The 13,554-nt window shown below is 39.1% G+C and overlaps 2 protein-coding genes and 1 long non-coding RNA gene across 5 annotated transcripts in view; 1 reads left to right on the forward strand and 2 right to left on the reverse strand.

Moving 5' to 3' along the window:
* Window positions 1–593: 593 nt before the first annotated feature.
* On the reverse strand, window positions 594–2,738 carry LOC138024862 (uncharacterized). Its single transcript, XR_011127074.1, has 2 exons — window positions 1,879–2,738; window positions 594–919 (listed from the first exon to the last, which is right to left on the reverse strand). It is a non-coding gene; the product is annotated as an uncharacterized lncRNA (long non-coding RNA).
* A 2,537-nt stretch (window positions 2,739–5,275) lies between these two features.
* LOC138023414 (uncharacterized) lies at window positions 5,276–7,833 on the forward strand. Its single transcript, XM_068870418.1, has 3 exons — window positions 5,276–6,446; window positions 7,016–7,143; window positions 7,690–7,833. Exons 1-3 carry the CDS (start codon window positions 5,276–5,278, stop codon window positions 7,831–7,833), a joined length of 1,443 nt encoding a protein of 480 aa, XP_068726519.1.
* A 2,491-nt stretch (window positions 7,834–10,324) lies between these two features.
* Window positions 10,325–13,554, reverse strand: part of LOC138024830 (ferric-chelate reductase 1-like) — a 106,050-nt gene continuing 102,820 nt past the window's right edge. For all 3 annotated transcript variants that reach the window (XM_068872006.1, XM_068872007.1, XM_068872008.1), the window contains exons 20-24: window positions 12,487–12,660; window positions 12,324–12,377; window positions 12,180–12,214; window positions 11,567–11,704; window positions 10,325–10,595 (exon numbers count right to left, since the gene is read on the reverse strand). In XM_068872006.1, coding sequence (XP_068728107.1) covers window positions 11,579–11,704; window positions 12,180–12,214; window positions 12,324–12,377; window positions 12,487–12,660 — 389 coding nt within the window. In that variant the 3' untranslated portion in view covers window positions 10,325–10,595; window positions 11,567–11,578. The remainder of the gene's footprint in view (window positions 10,596–11,566; window positions 11,705–12,179; window positions 12,215–12,323; window positions 12,378–12,486; window positions 12,661–13,554) is intronic.

Raw genomic sequence — 13,554 nt, forward strand, 5'->3', positions numbered from 1 at the left:
TTGAATGACAAAAGTGTTTTTGTTAGATGTCATGTGACCTTGAAGTAACCAATGAGAGCATGCGCTGCTGGGGGCAAAAACAGTTATATAACAAAATAATTATTATTCAACATAACACACTTTTGCTGGAAAAACAAGATCAGCAACACAAATCAAATGTTAAATTGAGAGAAGAAAATGTCATGCTTCACAAAAAAGGACAAAGTTATAGAGACAACACAGTTTTCAAGAAAAATATTGGACTGACATAAAAATTAATACCATGCACATGTAACCCTGTGAAAAAGCACCCCAAATGCCTAAATTTCCAATATAGGTTTTAGTCAGAACAAACTTTTCCTTATCACCGACTAAATTCTTATGGTCGTTAATTTTCTTTCTAGTGCAAATAATATTGAACAAAACAAAATAGTGTATTGTAATAATCAACTGATGTATGTTTAGTATTTTTTCCTTTCATTTTCCCAAATTTGTTCTCCACCTATATCTGTTTGGGTCAAGTTAGCAGAAAGTTGGGGAATCCACTCAAAAGAGACGCTTGTAATACCACTGGCAGTACTAAATCCTAACATTACTCAAGAACAATGACAATATTATTTGTGTTCCTTTAATATATGTTTTACAACTAAAGGAGACACTGCATTTAGCTCTCTTGTGCACCATACAATTTCACAAGTCACTAGTCAACCACTAAACAAAAGGAGGAAAGAACTTATATGATCCAGACAAAATGGGAAATTTTGGTGGTGAACATTCTCCAGACCTGTTTGAAAATATCTTCCATGATGCTACAATGTATTTACAATAATGAAAAGGGTTTTCCGTGAACCAAGAAAGCTAATCTGCAGAGAGTAAAAGTAGGTTGCTGTACTACTGCACAACTTCAGTTTCTTCATAAATCAGGTATGGCTACCATTTCCTACAAACAAAAACAATGATAAAACCATTAGTACACAGAAAGTGAATAATGACACAGTAAGCACAAGGGGAAAGATAATACCTTACATTATGAATTTTGAACCACGGATACTGTGTTTTTCGCTTTCTGATTGGTTCACTCACTCTCAGTTGACAGCTCTTATACAGTATGACATAATATGGAAACTGATTGCGCCAAGTGTTACTACACTGGAAACTGATTGCCTTTAAATATGTCCAAGTGTTGTGAATCAAATGAAAATTTAATAAAACAATAATCAATGGATATGATTGAGTTGTTGATCTCATATCAACATGCACTCATGGAATTATAATATTATTGTTCATTATTGTCTTGTGCTATAGGAATTATATGCTTATTAGTATAATTACTGAAAGTTCTCTGCACTGATTGCTTGTCATTGAGATGATTATTATTACGTGATAATCACCAAAGCGGTTTTTTCAAAATAGCCACAAGCTGTTTTGTTCCGGTGACAGACGAATAAATTAATTGTTTTAAAGAAAATGTGTATTATTCAAATAATCAACTATGTAATAGGCGATTTGCATGATGGCATCATTTACTAAGAAATTGAGTTGCTTCTATTGTCAGGCAAATTTAAATCATTGTTTCCGATATTCCCTCAGACTTTATGAATGTTGGTGAATAAAAACCTCAACTTCATCTCGGTTTTTATTAACCGATATTCACCTTGCCTTCGGCGAAACAATAATTGTTAATAATTATTATTTGGTGTTCATACTAACTTTTAGTGTTAAACAACTTTCAGTCAGGGGTACGCATCTAACTAAAGCTGTAAGGCTTATTATTATTATTATTATTATTATTATTATTATTATTATTATTATTATTATTATTATTATTATTATTATTATTATTATTATTATTATTATTATTATTATTATTATTATTATTATTATTATTATATAATGTACCTGAAGTGTTTGCATGCCTCCAAAGCTTTGCTGCACATGACTGTGTTTTTGTAGCCGTTTTGCAAACTTATAAATATGAAAAAGTTGACCAACATGGTTACTCTGTTACAGTAATGTACTTTTCTGGGCTGTTCCACCACTGATCAGGACAAAATTGCCAAACACTGAGTGGAAGACGCTTTGATGCAGATTTCCTGGAATGGTTTCTGCAAAAATATTTGCGAGGAACCGCAACAAAAACCTCGCACAGATCGATGGCATTTAACAGTCAAGGTTACGTGACGTGGAAATTGTAAATCCCAGGTGTTAAGAAAATTCAACTTTGTGGCTGAAGTTCACTCACAGTTCATCTACAGCAAGAAACCCAGTGGACGATTTTATACGATCAAAGTTGTATGACCGCGTTACGATACAGTCTTCAATAACAACGGCCAGCCAAACTTACTTTCAAAAGCAAGAACCTTTCGTCCATCAAGACCAAGTTGCTCCTGTAGTTTCCGAGAACAAAGAAGAATTTCGTTGCCAGTTCGCTGGTTTCTGTAAGATTTTTAAATAATCTGGGGGCAGACCAACACCCCATGTCAAGAAAATTCACAGTAGCCAAAACCAACAAAATGATACAAGAGGACGCATTGCTACTTGACATGAAGACTTGCGAAGTAATCAATCGTGTGTCCTCGACCGTTGATTTGGAATCGCTGAGTGTTCTCTCCGACCTTCAAAAAAAATTCCTCTGGCACCCAGGGTATGAGTCGTCTAACTTTCCACAAAATTTGACCAATGCTAGAGTGTTATTCTCCACTTCGATCGATTACTGTCTCGATGGTCTCGATCACTTCGAATCTTTAGAGTTTGCGCAGGCGCAGTTACACGAAAAAAGCCATTTTACGTCATTATTCTCTAGCCAATCAGCGGTTTTTGCGCTCTGTCCTCTATCACAAGTTGTGAAACTACAAAACAAAGCAGTTACAATAATAAACGACGTGCCACTTCATGAACACATTACCCCAAACTATGTCAACCTTGGTTCCCGGATATAGTTAAGCTACGTACATGTTTACTCTTTTACGACGGTATTTGCGATGATAAACCATGTAACTTTAACCTACAATCCTCGCCAAAAATCCTTGAAACACCCCTTTCCCCTTGACAGTGTTGGGACGACATTTTACTCTTTGACTGGCTACAGCAACATTGAAAAAGGGAGAGGGACGAAAACGGTGCGAGATTGTTCAAAGTGTTTCAAGATTTTTGTCTAAGATTGTAGCTCTCTCATATGTCTGGGCAACATAATTATTTAACTGGAAGTGTATCTCTTCACCACCTTTTGATCAGCTCCTACAAAATATTTTAGTAAAAATTTTGTCCAACTGTGATCGAACGTTTCTTTTGAAAGGATTTGCCATTTTCGACTTCGACTCTGCCAAATAAAGAAAGTTGTAAAAGAACACTTTAGCAACACTAGTATTGAAACTCCTAACGATAACACATCATTTTCACTTTATTATAATTATACCTATATTTTTGTACTTTGTAGGAATCATTTTAGAAACTTATCAGGGCATATTATTAGGTAACTATATATTTCCCTTCCTCAAGAATGTGCGATAATTTGTATGTATGAGGCAAAAAATACTGTCATTGATTTGTCCTGCCTCCACAACATTTACTTGTATGTTCAAGAATCGAAAAAAGAAATCAAATCGGAGCCCACGAAAAGAGGGGTCCTATATCACAACTTGGCGTGTGCCTCACTGTAGGAGCAGATTGTGGTATCCTTAGTAACTACGCCTTGTGTAATTTTACTGCAAGTTGGAATTTTGAGTAATCGAGCACGTGTTTCCTATAGCAAGCTAAGTTCTCCAAAATAAAGTCATATATAAAGAAATCATTCCACAAAGGCACAAAGCCAACAAATACCGTGGGAAGGGGGAAAGGAATCAAAAAAACAGCAAGAGGCCAGGGTACACTCATCACATGGAAACCTCCAAGACCGAAGAGAAGGACATGGAAGAAGACAGCATTTTTACCATGATTTTGCAGTATCAATAGCCATATTGAGTTGAAATTGAATTAAGGTCTTGGTAAAGGTAAATTTGGGCGTCTCGAAAATTATTTTGTTTTTGCAAATCTGGAAGTATGCTCTCCGAAAAAAAAATTCTGAAAAATGAATTTTAAAACCCCTAAAATCGCTTTTCTTTGTTCCCACCATAATCTGCCCGCGAAAACTGATTGACAATCGCACGTGAAAGGATTGGGTACCTATGCACGTACCCGAACGCTAATTGACTCAGCATAATTGGCTTTCAAGTAGGGGGCTGAGTTGTTTAGCAGACCGTGCACTGCTCGCGAAATCTTCAAGCTCGATCGTCTAGGGGTTTATTTTGACCCCAAACATTACAACTTCTTGGACCTCCTGTCCCTACAGGTTTTAAGATATCGCTTTGATTGTACTACCCCAAATACCGCATGAGGAATTTTTCGTTTGTCCTCGGAGACTGATTTTATGACATATTTTCTGCCCAATTTAAGTATGAGATGAGAGTTTCGACTTTGGTGCGTGATATTTCATGCATTCATCTGTGACTAAGATGCAACAAAGTGCGGTTATTTTCGCAATAAAGTGAAGCGGCAGGAGTTTCTACAGCAAACTCGTCGTTTCGAGCTTGAGACCTAAAAACTAAAAGGCAATATTAAATACCAAAACAATAGTTCTATCAATCAAGGTTTTGATTAACCCCAGTTTGTAGGTAAAGGGGCAAAAACTCAGATAACTGGTGAGCAAACCTGTGAAAGTTTTTTTCCGGTAAACGGTGGTTACACTTTGGTGCGGGTCAGTGTTATTGATTAGAACATCTAGGAAAGGTAGAACATGGTCAGCCTCCCGTTCCATTGTAAAGCGTATATTGGGGTGTTGATTGTTAATGTAATTGAAGAAAAGGGTTGCATCCCGTTCAGAGCGGAAAAGGCAAAATGTATCGTCTACGTAGCGACGATAGAATAAGACCTCTGAATCCCCGTATTGATCCAACCATATATTCTCATGGTGACACATAAAGAGATTGGCTAGAACAGGGGCAAGGGGGGACCCCATGGCTACACCATCCACCTGGTCATAGAAGTTACCCTTGAACAGGAAGTGAGTTTCCTTGGTAGCAAACTCAAACAACCTTTTAAGATGTTGTTTACTAAGTTTCAAACCTGGGTTACCCTCAGTTATATACTTGACGGCAAGGTTAATACAATCATCTAGAGGGATGTTGGTGAAGAGGCTTTCAACATCGAAGGACACCATGAACATCCCATGCAAAGACAGCTCATTGATTTCCTTCACAAAAGTGAAGGAATCTGAAGCAATGAATGTGGATGGAATATGAGGTTCCACTTGCCTGCAAACATGGACAGGCAAGACGCTCTTGGAATCAGAAGAAAGCTGCTGAAAAGCGCTATAAACAGACGCACCAAGGAACATTACAGGTTAGTCCTCCAAAGGGACAGACTTAATAATCGCATTTCTGAAACACTAAGCAGTATTGACCGTTATATTCTTCACAAGTCTATTGACCACAACGTGACGAAAGGGGTGAAGGACTTCATCAAAACCCACGAAAAGAAACTAAAAAACCTCACGACAAACTCGGTCCTTCCTTTCAAGTCAGACGAAGTTGTCACCAATCTTTCATCGGTTTCTCTCAACACTGATCAGTTGAATGTTCTAAAATATGGACTTACCCACTCGATATGCCCACCTTCGATCAACAAAACGGACATCTTCGCATGCTTTGAATTGATTAGTCAGAGGATGTTAAAGAATCTCAAGGAGAGCAAGGACACGGGTAAACTGGCTACCGAACTGTCACATTTGGCTCACACGTACGTGTCATCATATCGACCCACGGCCTCGGATTTGAAAAAGCACAGGATTCTGAAAGAACTAAGAAAGAACAAGAACATTGTAATATTGCGGCCAGATAAGGGTAATGGGGTAGTAATTTTAGATAGACAAGAATATGACAAGGGTTTATTTAAAATCATTAACGACACTACTAAATTCAGGGTCCTTACATCCGACCCTACCCTTACCCGGGAAGGGAAACTCCAGCGCTATCTTAGAGAACTTAGGAAAAAAGGTCACTTTGATCCTGAAGTTTATGAGGCCATTTATCCAAGTGGATCCCAGCCTGCTAGGATCTATGGTCTCCCTAAGATGCACAAACCACGGGCGCCAAATTCCACCCCACCATTTCGGCCCATAGTTTCCTCCATAGGCACCTACAACTACAGCTTGGCCAAATACTTAAGTAATCTACTCCAACCTCATATTCCATCCACATTCATTGCTTCAGATTCCTTCACTTTTGTGAAGGAAATCAATGAGCTGTCTTTGCATGGGATGTTCATGGTGTCCTTCGATGTTGAAAGCCTCTTCACCAACATCCCTCTAGATGATTGTATTAACCTTGCCGTCAAGTATATAACTGAGGGTAACCCAGGTTTGAAACTTAGTAAACAACATCTTAAAAGGTTGTTTGAGTTTGCTACCAAGGAAACTCACTTCCTGTTCAAGGGTAACTTCTATGACCAGGTGGATGGTGTAGCCATGGGGTCCCCCCTTGCCCCTGTTCTAGCCAATCTCTTTATGGGTCACCATGAGAATATATGGTTGGATCAATACGGGGATTCAGAGGTCTTATTCTATCGTCGCTACGTAGACGATACATTTTGCCTTTTCCGCTCTGAACGGGATGCAACCCTTTTCTTCAATTACATTAACAATCAACACCCCAATATACGCTTTACAATGGAACGGGAGGCTGACCATGTTCTACCTTTCCTAGATGTTCTAATCAATAACACTGACCCGCACCAAAGTGTAACCACCGTTTACCGGAAAAAAACTTTCACAGGTTTGCAAAACAATAGTCAAATAATTCAGTCTATTAACTTTCATATGATATATAATTTAACCCTATGCACAAAAAAAAAGCGGCGCGTCAATTCCCGTTACCAAGACCTTAAATGGAGTGAATTCATACTGGAGCGGCGGCTACAATTATGAATGATGACAACTTTAAAGAAATAGGACAAGGGAAATTGGAAGTCAAACCCGCTACAGTGAAATTGATAACCTATACAGGTGAATCAGTTAAAGTATTAGGAACAGTAAAAATTATGCTGAACTATGACCATCAAAAAGAGGAGTTGGCAATTCTTATTGTTGAGGGGTCTGGGCAGAATTCAATTGAAAGAGATTGGTTGAACAAAGTGAGTCCTTAGAAGTGTTAAAGATGGATTAGGAACTTTTACAGGCCTAAAGGCTAAGATTCTGGTAGACAAAAATTCCCCGCCAAAATTCTGCGAGGCTAGGCCAGTGCCTTATGCGATGAAAAGAAAGATTGAAGCTGAACAGCTGAGAGATTACAGAAAGAAGGAGCAATTGAATCTGTTCAGTTTTCGATTCGCATATCTGGTGATTACAAGAGTACAATCAATCGAGTTTCCCAGTTCAATAATTATCCTATACATAAAGTGGAGGATCTGTTGGCAACCCACGGAGGTGAAGAGAAATTTATGGAATTGGATCTGAGTAAAGAGTACCAGTAACTCCTGCTTGAAGATGAGTCAAAACTTTGTACAACTATAAATACTTATAAAGGATTGTTTCAGTACAACCTCCTTCCGTTCCGAGTTTCTTCGGCTCTTGCAGAACATCTCGTATGTGATAGTACAAGTGGATGACATTCTGGTATCGGACGCAGATGATGAGGATCATTCAAACAACTGACAAGACGTTTTGGATTGCGTTTGAAGAGAAGCAAGTGGGTGTTTATGCATCCTCAAGTGACGTATCTGGGTCACAAGGTTAGCAAGGAGGGAATACAGCCCATGGATGATAAAGTTGAGGCAATCACCAATGCACCATCTCCAACCAACGTGTCAGACGTTCCTGCATAATCTGTAGAGTCTACTCGCCCCTTTGCATCGGTTGCTGCAGAAGAACACCAGTTGGAATTGGGGCCGAAAAGAACAACAAGAATTTGAAGAAACAAAGTTGTTCCTGAAGTCATCGAAACTATTGGTACATTATGACGACCAAAGGAACTGACTTTAGCCTGTGGTGCATCCGAAAATGGTTTGGGAGCAGTGCTCCCAAACAAGTTCTTAGGTGATCTCAACCAAATGCCATGGGCCAATGTTGATGTGCATTCTAACCCAAACGGCATGTGGCGTGAATGGAAAGAAATGTTTTTCAGCTGCGTTGATAAAGACGTACCACTAAAATCGAAGAGAGTCCATAAAAAGCAATGCCCATAGCTTACTGATGATCTACTCTGCAAAACCAGAAGAAAAGATTTCCTTAAAAAGAAGGCAATCTCTTCCAATGATTCAGCCGCGTGGGATCAATATAAGCGTGCTAGAAACCAGGCAAATAACGCAATTAAGCCCGCAAAGAAACTCTATATTTCTGACAACCTGGAAGCTAATAAAGGTAATTTCCGCAAAACTTTGAACCTAATTAACGAGCTAACCTCCCGTAGCAGCGGCAAGACGTCCAATATCTTGGAGATCAAAGCCCGACAACAAAACTGTAAGTAATCGGGCTGATATGGCAGACACTAGTAACGAATACTCTACAAATGTTGCGCAAGTGCCGGCGAAGACATTCCTGTTGTAGATGTAAATCCTGATTTTTTTCTGAAAACCACTGACCACTGATCGTTTTCTCTGCAAATTTCGAAGATCGATATTGTATTAAATCTTTTAAAGAAAATTGATGATACAAAAGCCACTGATCTAGATAAGATTCCGAGTAAACTGTTAAAGACGGCTGCTGGTATCATCGCAACTTCGATTACCGCCATATTCTTTAAGTCCATCCTCACTGGGATATACCCAAGCGAATGGAAAACCGCCACAGTATCTCCTGTTTTTAAAAAGGGTATTAAATCGAATCCTCACAATTGTAGGCCAATTTCTGTCATTCCGATAGTTTCTAAAGTTCTTGAAAAAAGTGTTTACATCCAACTCTGCCATTATCTTAATGAGAACAACTTACTATCTAAGTTGCCAATCAGGTTTCCCCTCCTAAAGAGTACTCTTACTGCTTCGCTTGAGGCGACAAATGACTGGTCAGTTAACATCGACAATGGGTTATTAAATGGCTTCGTTTTCATTGACCTTACAAAGGTATTCGACACCACTGATCACGAGATCACCTTGCGTAAAATGTCATTCTTGGGTTTTGACCAGGCAGCTCTCAGGTGGTACCTGTCGTACCTAACTGGCCAAACCCAAAGATGTCATGTCAACTGCAAGCTATCAACTGCTCGCGATCTCAGGTGCGGTGTACCGCAGGGCAGTATACTGGGTCCTTTGCTATTTCTAATTTACATTAATGAACCCCCCAACTGCCTGCTGGCCGCTGCGCCAAGGTTGTTTGCTGATCACACAAATATTACACTAACCGCTAAAACGTTCATGGAACTCAAACAATCCTTCATCCATGAACTGCTGGCTGAAATCCAACAAGCTTAGTTTAAATGTTGCCAAAACTGAACTAATGATTATTGGGTCAAGGCAGAGATTATGTGTCCCAAATGAAGACGTTGAAATAAGAATTAAATCCTTGGGCGTTACCATAGATACTCAACTTACTTGGTACAAACAAGTCGAAGACATATGCAAGAGAGTATCCTCAGGTATAGGTGCCCTGAAACGTGTGGGGCCCTTCATTCCATTCAGATTTATAACGCTGTGATTGTGTCGTATTTCGATTCGGGATTCTTGCTGCTCGGTTTGGGACTCTTTGCGCGTCTACCTGAGTGATAAGCTCCAAAAATTGCAAAATGGTGCAGCTAGAGTAATTACAAAATTGCCTTTTGATACGAACTCGAACCACCTCCTAACCTTAACTGGGAGAGGCTATCAACGCGACAAAAGAAACGGAAAGCCTTAATGCCCCAGATTATCTTCAACGTCTTTTCACTCAGTATTACTCTAATGTCAACCTGAGAAACTCTGAGGGAAAACTGGGTTTGCGAAAACCGAGAACTCGTTATTTCAAGCGAAGTTTGTCCTATAGCGGGGCCACATTACGGAATAACTTGTGCAACAGCGTAAAGAATGTTGGATCTGTTGATCAATTTAAGCGAAACTTGAAGGAGGTATCCAGCATATCGGATTCCCACACGGCAATCACGTAACAGTTGTAAATAGTTTGAGTTTTTAAATTGTAAAGCTTAACTGATGATTTTCTGGGTTTAAATAAAGTCTTACAACTACTACCACTACCACTACTACTACCACTACTGCTACTGCTACTGCTACTCTAAAACATGGCAAACTAGGGATACATACCACGAGGATAGCACTAGTCACGTTGACTCAGCTATTTCACTTTTACAAATGCGCCTTAGGTATTAGAGAAAGAGACTGCAAGAACACATGAATAAACCAGCTTTTATTGTTCCCATAATAACAATCGATTAATTTGCGGGTGTGATGAAAGACAAGAGTAAAAAAGGGTCTCGTGCGACAGCTAGTGCAAGCAGACCATAGTCTTTTGTGATGCTATGATTCACTTGGAAAGTGAAATGCCGTTTTTACTTCAGACACCCATGTCACTGCCTTCACCATCTTGGACTCTAAAACACTGTTAAAGCTCCTTTACAGATCAGCACAAAATCAACTTCTTCAAATTACGATCTCCAATCAACCTGCCGAAACATTAAACGTTAAATGCATTAGGTTTATTTATAATTGTTGCAGAGGTTGGATTTCTGTATGCAAGAAATTTATTTTCTCGTCTTATCCACCTCTATACTTTTCTCTTTCACACAACATTATTTAATGAAATAACGAAAGAATGGAGCATCAGTGTTTCAGTCACATTCAGGAAATTCACGCCATTGCATTGAACAGTTGCATTATTGAAAAGTAAGAAAATCAGACGTTAATGCTTAACATTGCCAGTCGCATGCATCATTATTTTTTTGACTAACTTGGTTATTTGCATCTGGTGTGTTCCGCTAAAGTAATTGTTTTAGTCTTTAGTTTGACTAAAGCGTCAACCTTGAAAACAACACCTCAAAAAGGACACAGATGCACAAGGAGTAAAGCCCATTTCGCTACAGGATTATTATATTAAGAATAGACAGAGTTATTTGGGGAACCATGACATTTTTCATAATTAAAATGTATGCACGCACATCTGTTCAATAAAATGACCATGCCGGCAACTGAAAGCTTATTTGCGCTGTACTTGCTCTTAATAACAGAGAAAGTTTCCAATCATGGGAAGCATTTTTCAGAAGGATTACAAACAAAACTTAAGAAGTAAACCACTTCCTTTGCTATGCTGCTTGCCCTCACCATAAATACAGAAGGACGCTCCTGTATATCCTGTATAGGGGCTGCTATAAAGTGACCTACTGCTATCATAACACTAATACTATTTTTTCTGATTACAGGATGTAGAGAGTCATTGCACTGTACAACAATGTACCAGCAGATACCATGCGACATTTGATACCCCAATATGTGTCGGTTACTTTTTTTTGTTTTTTGGCCAATCAAGGGAAACATGGTAAGCCACTAGTGGGTCTGTCGTTTTCCTAGGCCAAACGTCGTGACCATTATAATGACCTGCACTGGGCTACAGGTGCCATTCACATGCCTGTGTACTTACTGAGGAACTGAACTAATGATCAAGAAGATGATCGTGTCCTTCTTGCCCACCAGCTGCTATCAGTACCACAAGACTAACTACTACACCAAATACAAGGAGTGTCAGAAATCCCAACAAGAACTTGCGACTAGCTATGAACTGAAAAGTAAGAAAAGATGTTCCTTAGTTAGCTTCTCTATGTTCTTGAACCACTTGAGAACAAATCAGCTCTCTGCAGAATTTTACAATTTCTGAACTTTACTGTTTTAGATATAAAGTAAAATTCTCTGACAAATGAGCAATCAAATCAATCAAAGATCAGAAGTTCTCGTCTTTGTTCTGAGGGTTTTTCTTCTGGGATATCCAGGATTTCTCTTATCTCCAAAAATTCATTTGAGTCGAGCCAGAGCCACTCTTTGCTTCTTGCATGATGTTTCCTGATATATTTGGCAAGTGCCTCTCCTGTGCAAAGAGGATGATCACCAATGATCAAGTCAACGAAAAAATCAACCAAATGTAATCTCTTCCAAACACTGAACTTCTAAATACTCAAGTTACTGTCTTGGTAATCCACCTAAATTCTTGAGATGACCATATGAGACAAATATCACTACTTTACAAAAACGTCGTCTACCTTGCCACCGATGGGTTCCAGTATAACATGGTTCTCTGTGAGAAATAAATGTAGCAGGCATTACACTTACATTGATATTTTTCGACTAGTATATCACGTAACAATGCTTACATAGGATTCTGGTCAGAAACACTATCAGCTTACCATCTGTTTCTCCCTTCACCAACTTGAAGTTGGGTTCCAGTGTAACATGGTTCTCTGTGAGAAATAAATGTAGCAGGCATTACACTTACATTGATATTTTTCGACTAGTATATCACGTAACAATGCTTACATAGGATTCTGGTCAGAAACACTATCAGCTTACCATCTGTTTCTCCCTTCACCAACTTGAAGCCGGCTTTGCCACTCTTGTTTAAACTTATATATGCATCATACACGATCACAATTGCCACGCCCACACAATAGACAATCATGATGTAAAGAGCGGTATTATTCAGCCCTGCACCATCAAGACGGATACCAAGGAAAACAGTCACCACTGCCAAAAGAAAATTATAGCATAATAAGAACTTCCGATCTGGCCAAAGTTCTCCTATGGGTGACCCTGGAGAAGCATGCAATATACACAAACTAAGTTGGGTAATTAATTGTTGATTCCGACCAGTCTTAGCAAATGTCAGGTCAGACTGACCACATGTTTACTTGCCAGGAGTCAAGTAACTTAAAGGCATCTTCAAATATTGACGCATAATGACGATCACACATTATGATTGTGAAGACCCAAAATCCGGCTTATGGAAAAGTCAGGTTGTGTGTGTGCAGCTAACTACTGTAAACCATTTCTCATAGCATGCAGATAAACTATTCGCTTAAAGAAAATGAACCAGGAGTGCTTTGAGATGTTGGACCAATATGATGCAACCAAGGGATCAGTGAAACTGTATTGACAATTCTTTGATCCTTGGTGCTCCTGTAATCGTTAGAGGGTCATGGGCGTGGAGGGGAGCGGGGAAAAGGGGGCTGATTCTAAGTTCAGGGGCAGACTGGGAAATGGGCCACGAAGCCTGTCTTGTAGAATTTACGCTCAGGATCTTCCCAATTCTTACAGAAAAAACATCTACTTGTGTGAAGACTTCGAACATAAGGCCTGTCTTTGAGGTTGGGAGGCTGTGACAAGTTATTAAATATCTAGAACGCTATCAATTGGATAAACTTGCAATAAGTGAAATGAGGCGGATACAGAAAAGTCAATTTATCAGAACAATACCAGGACAAAGTTAGCTTTTATGCGAAGTTTGAGGAAGAAGTTCAGGGAACACCTAAGCATGACATTGCATAAGTTATGAGCGACCTCAATACCAAAATTCCAAATTAAAGGGAGAGATTGGAAAAAGCCATCAAATGTGCCGTACTGGAGATACCACAAATCATG

Source organism: Montipora capricornis, chromosome 11 (genome assembly GCF_036669925.1).
Source record: "Montipora capricornis isolate CH-2021 chromosome 11, ASM3666992v2, whole genome shotgun sequence".
Lineage (NCBI taxonomy): Eukaryota > Metazoa > Cnidaria > Anthozoa > Scleractinia > Acroporidae > Montipora > Montipora capricornis.

Coding starts and splice junctions, on each gene's coding strand:
- LOC138023414 (XM_068870418.1), top strand. CDS start 5,276: ATGGACAGGCAAGACGCTCTTGGAATCAGAAGAAAGCTGCTGAAAAGC. Junction 6,447..7,015: donor AACTCACTTCCTGTTCAAGG/GTAACTTCTATG, acceptor TAACCTATACAG/GTGAATCAGTTAAAGTATTA. Junction 7,144..7,689: donor AAAGAGATTGGTTGAACAAA/GTGAGTCCTTAG, acceptor TTGCGTTTGAAG/AGAAGCAAGTGGGTGTTTAT.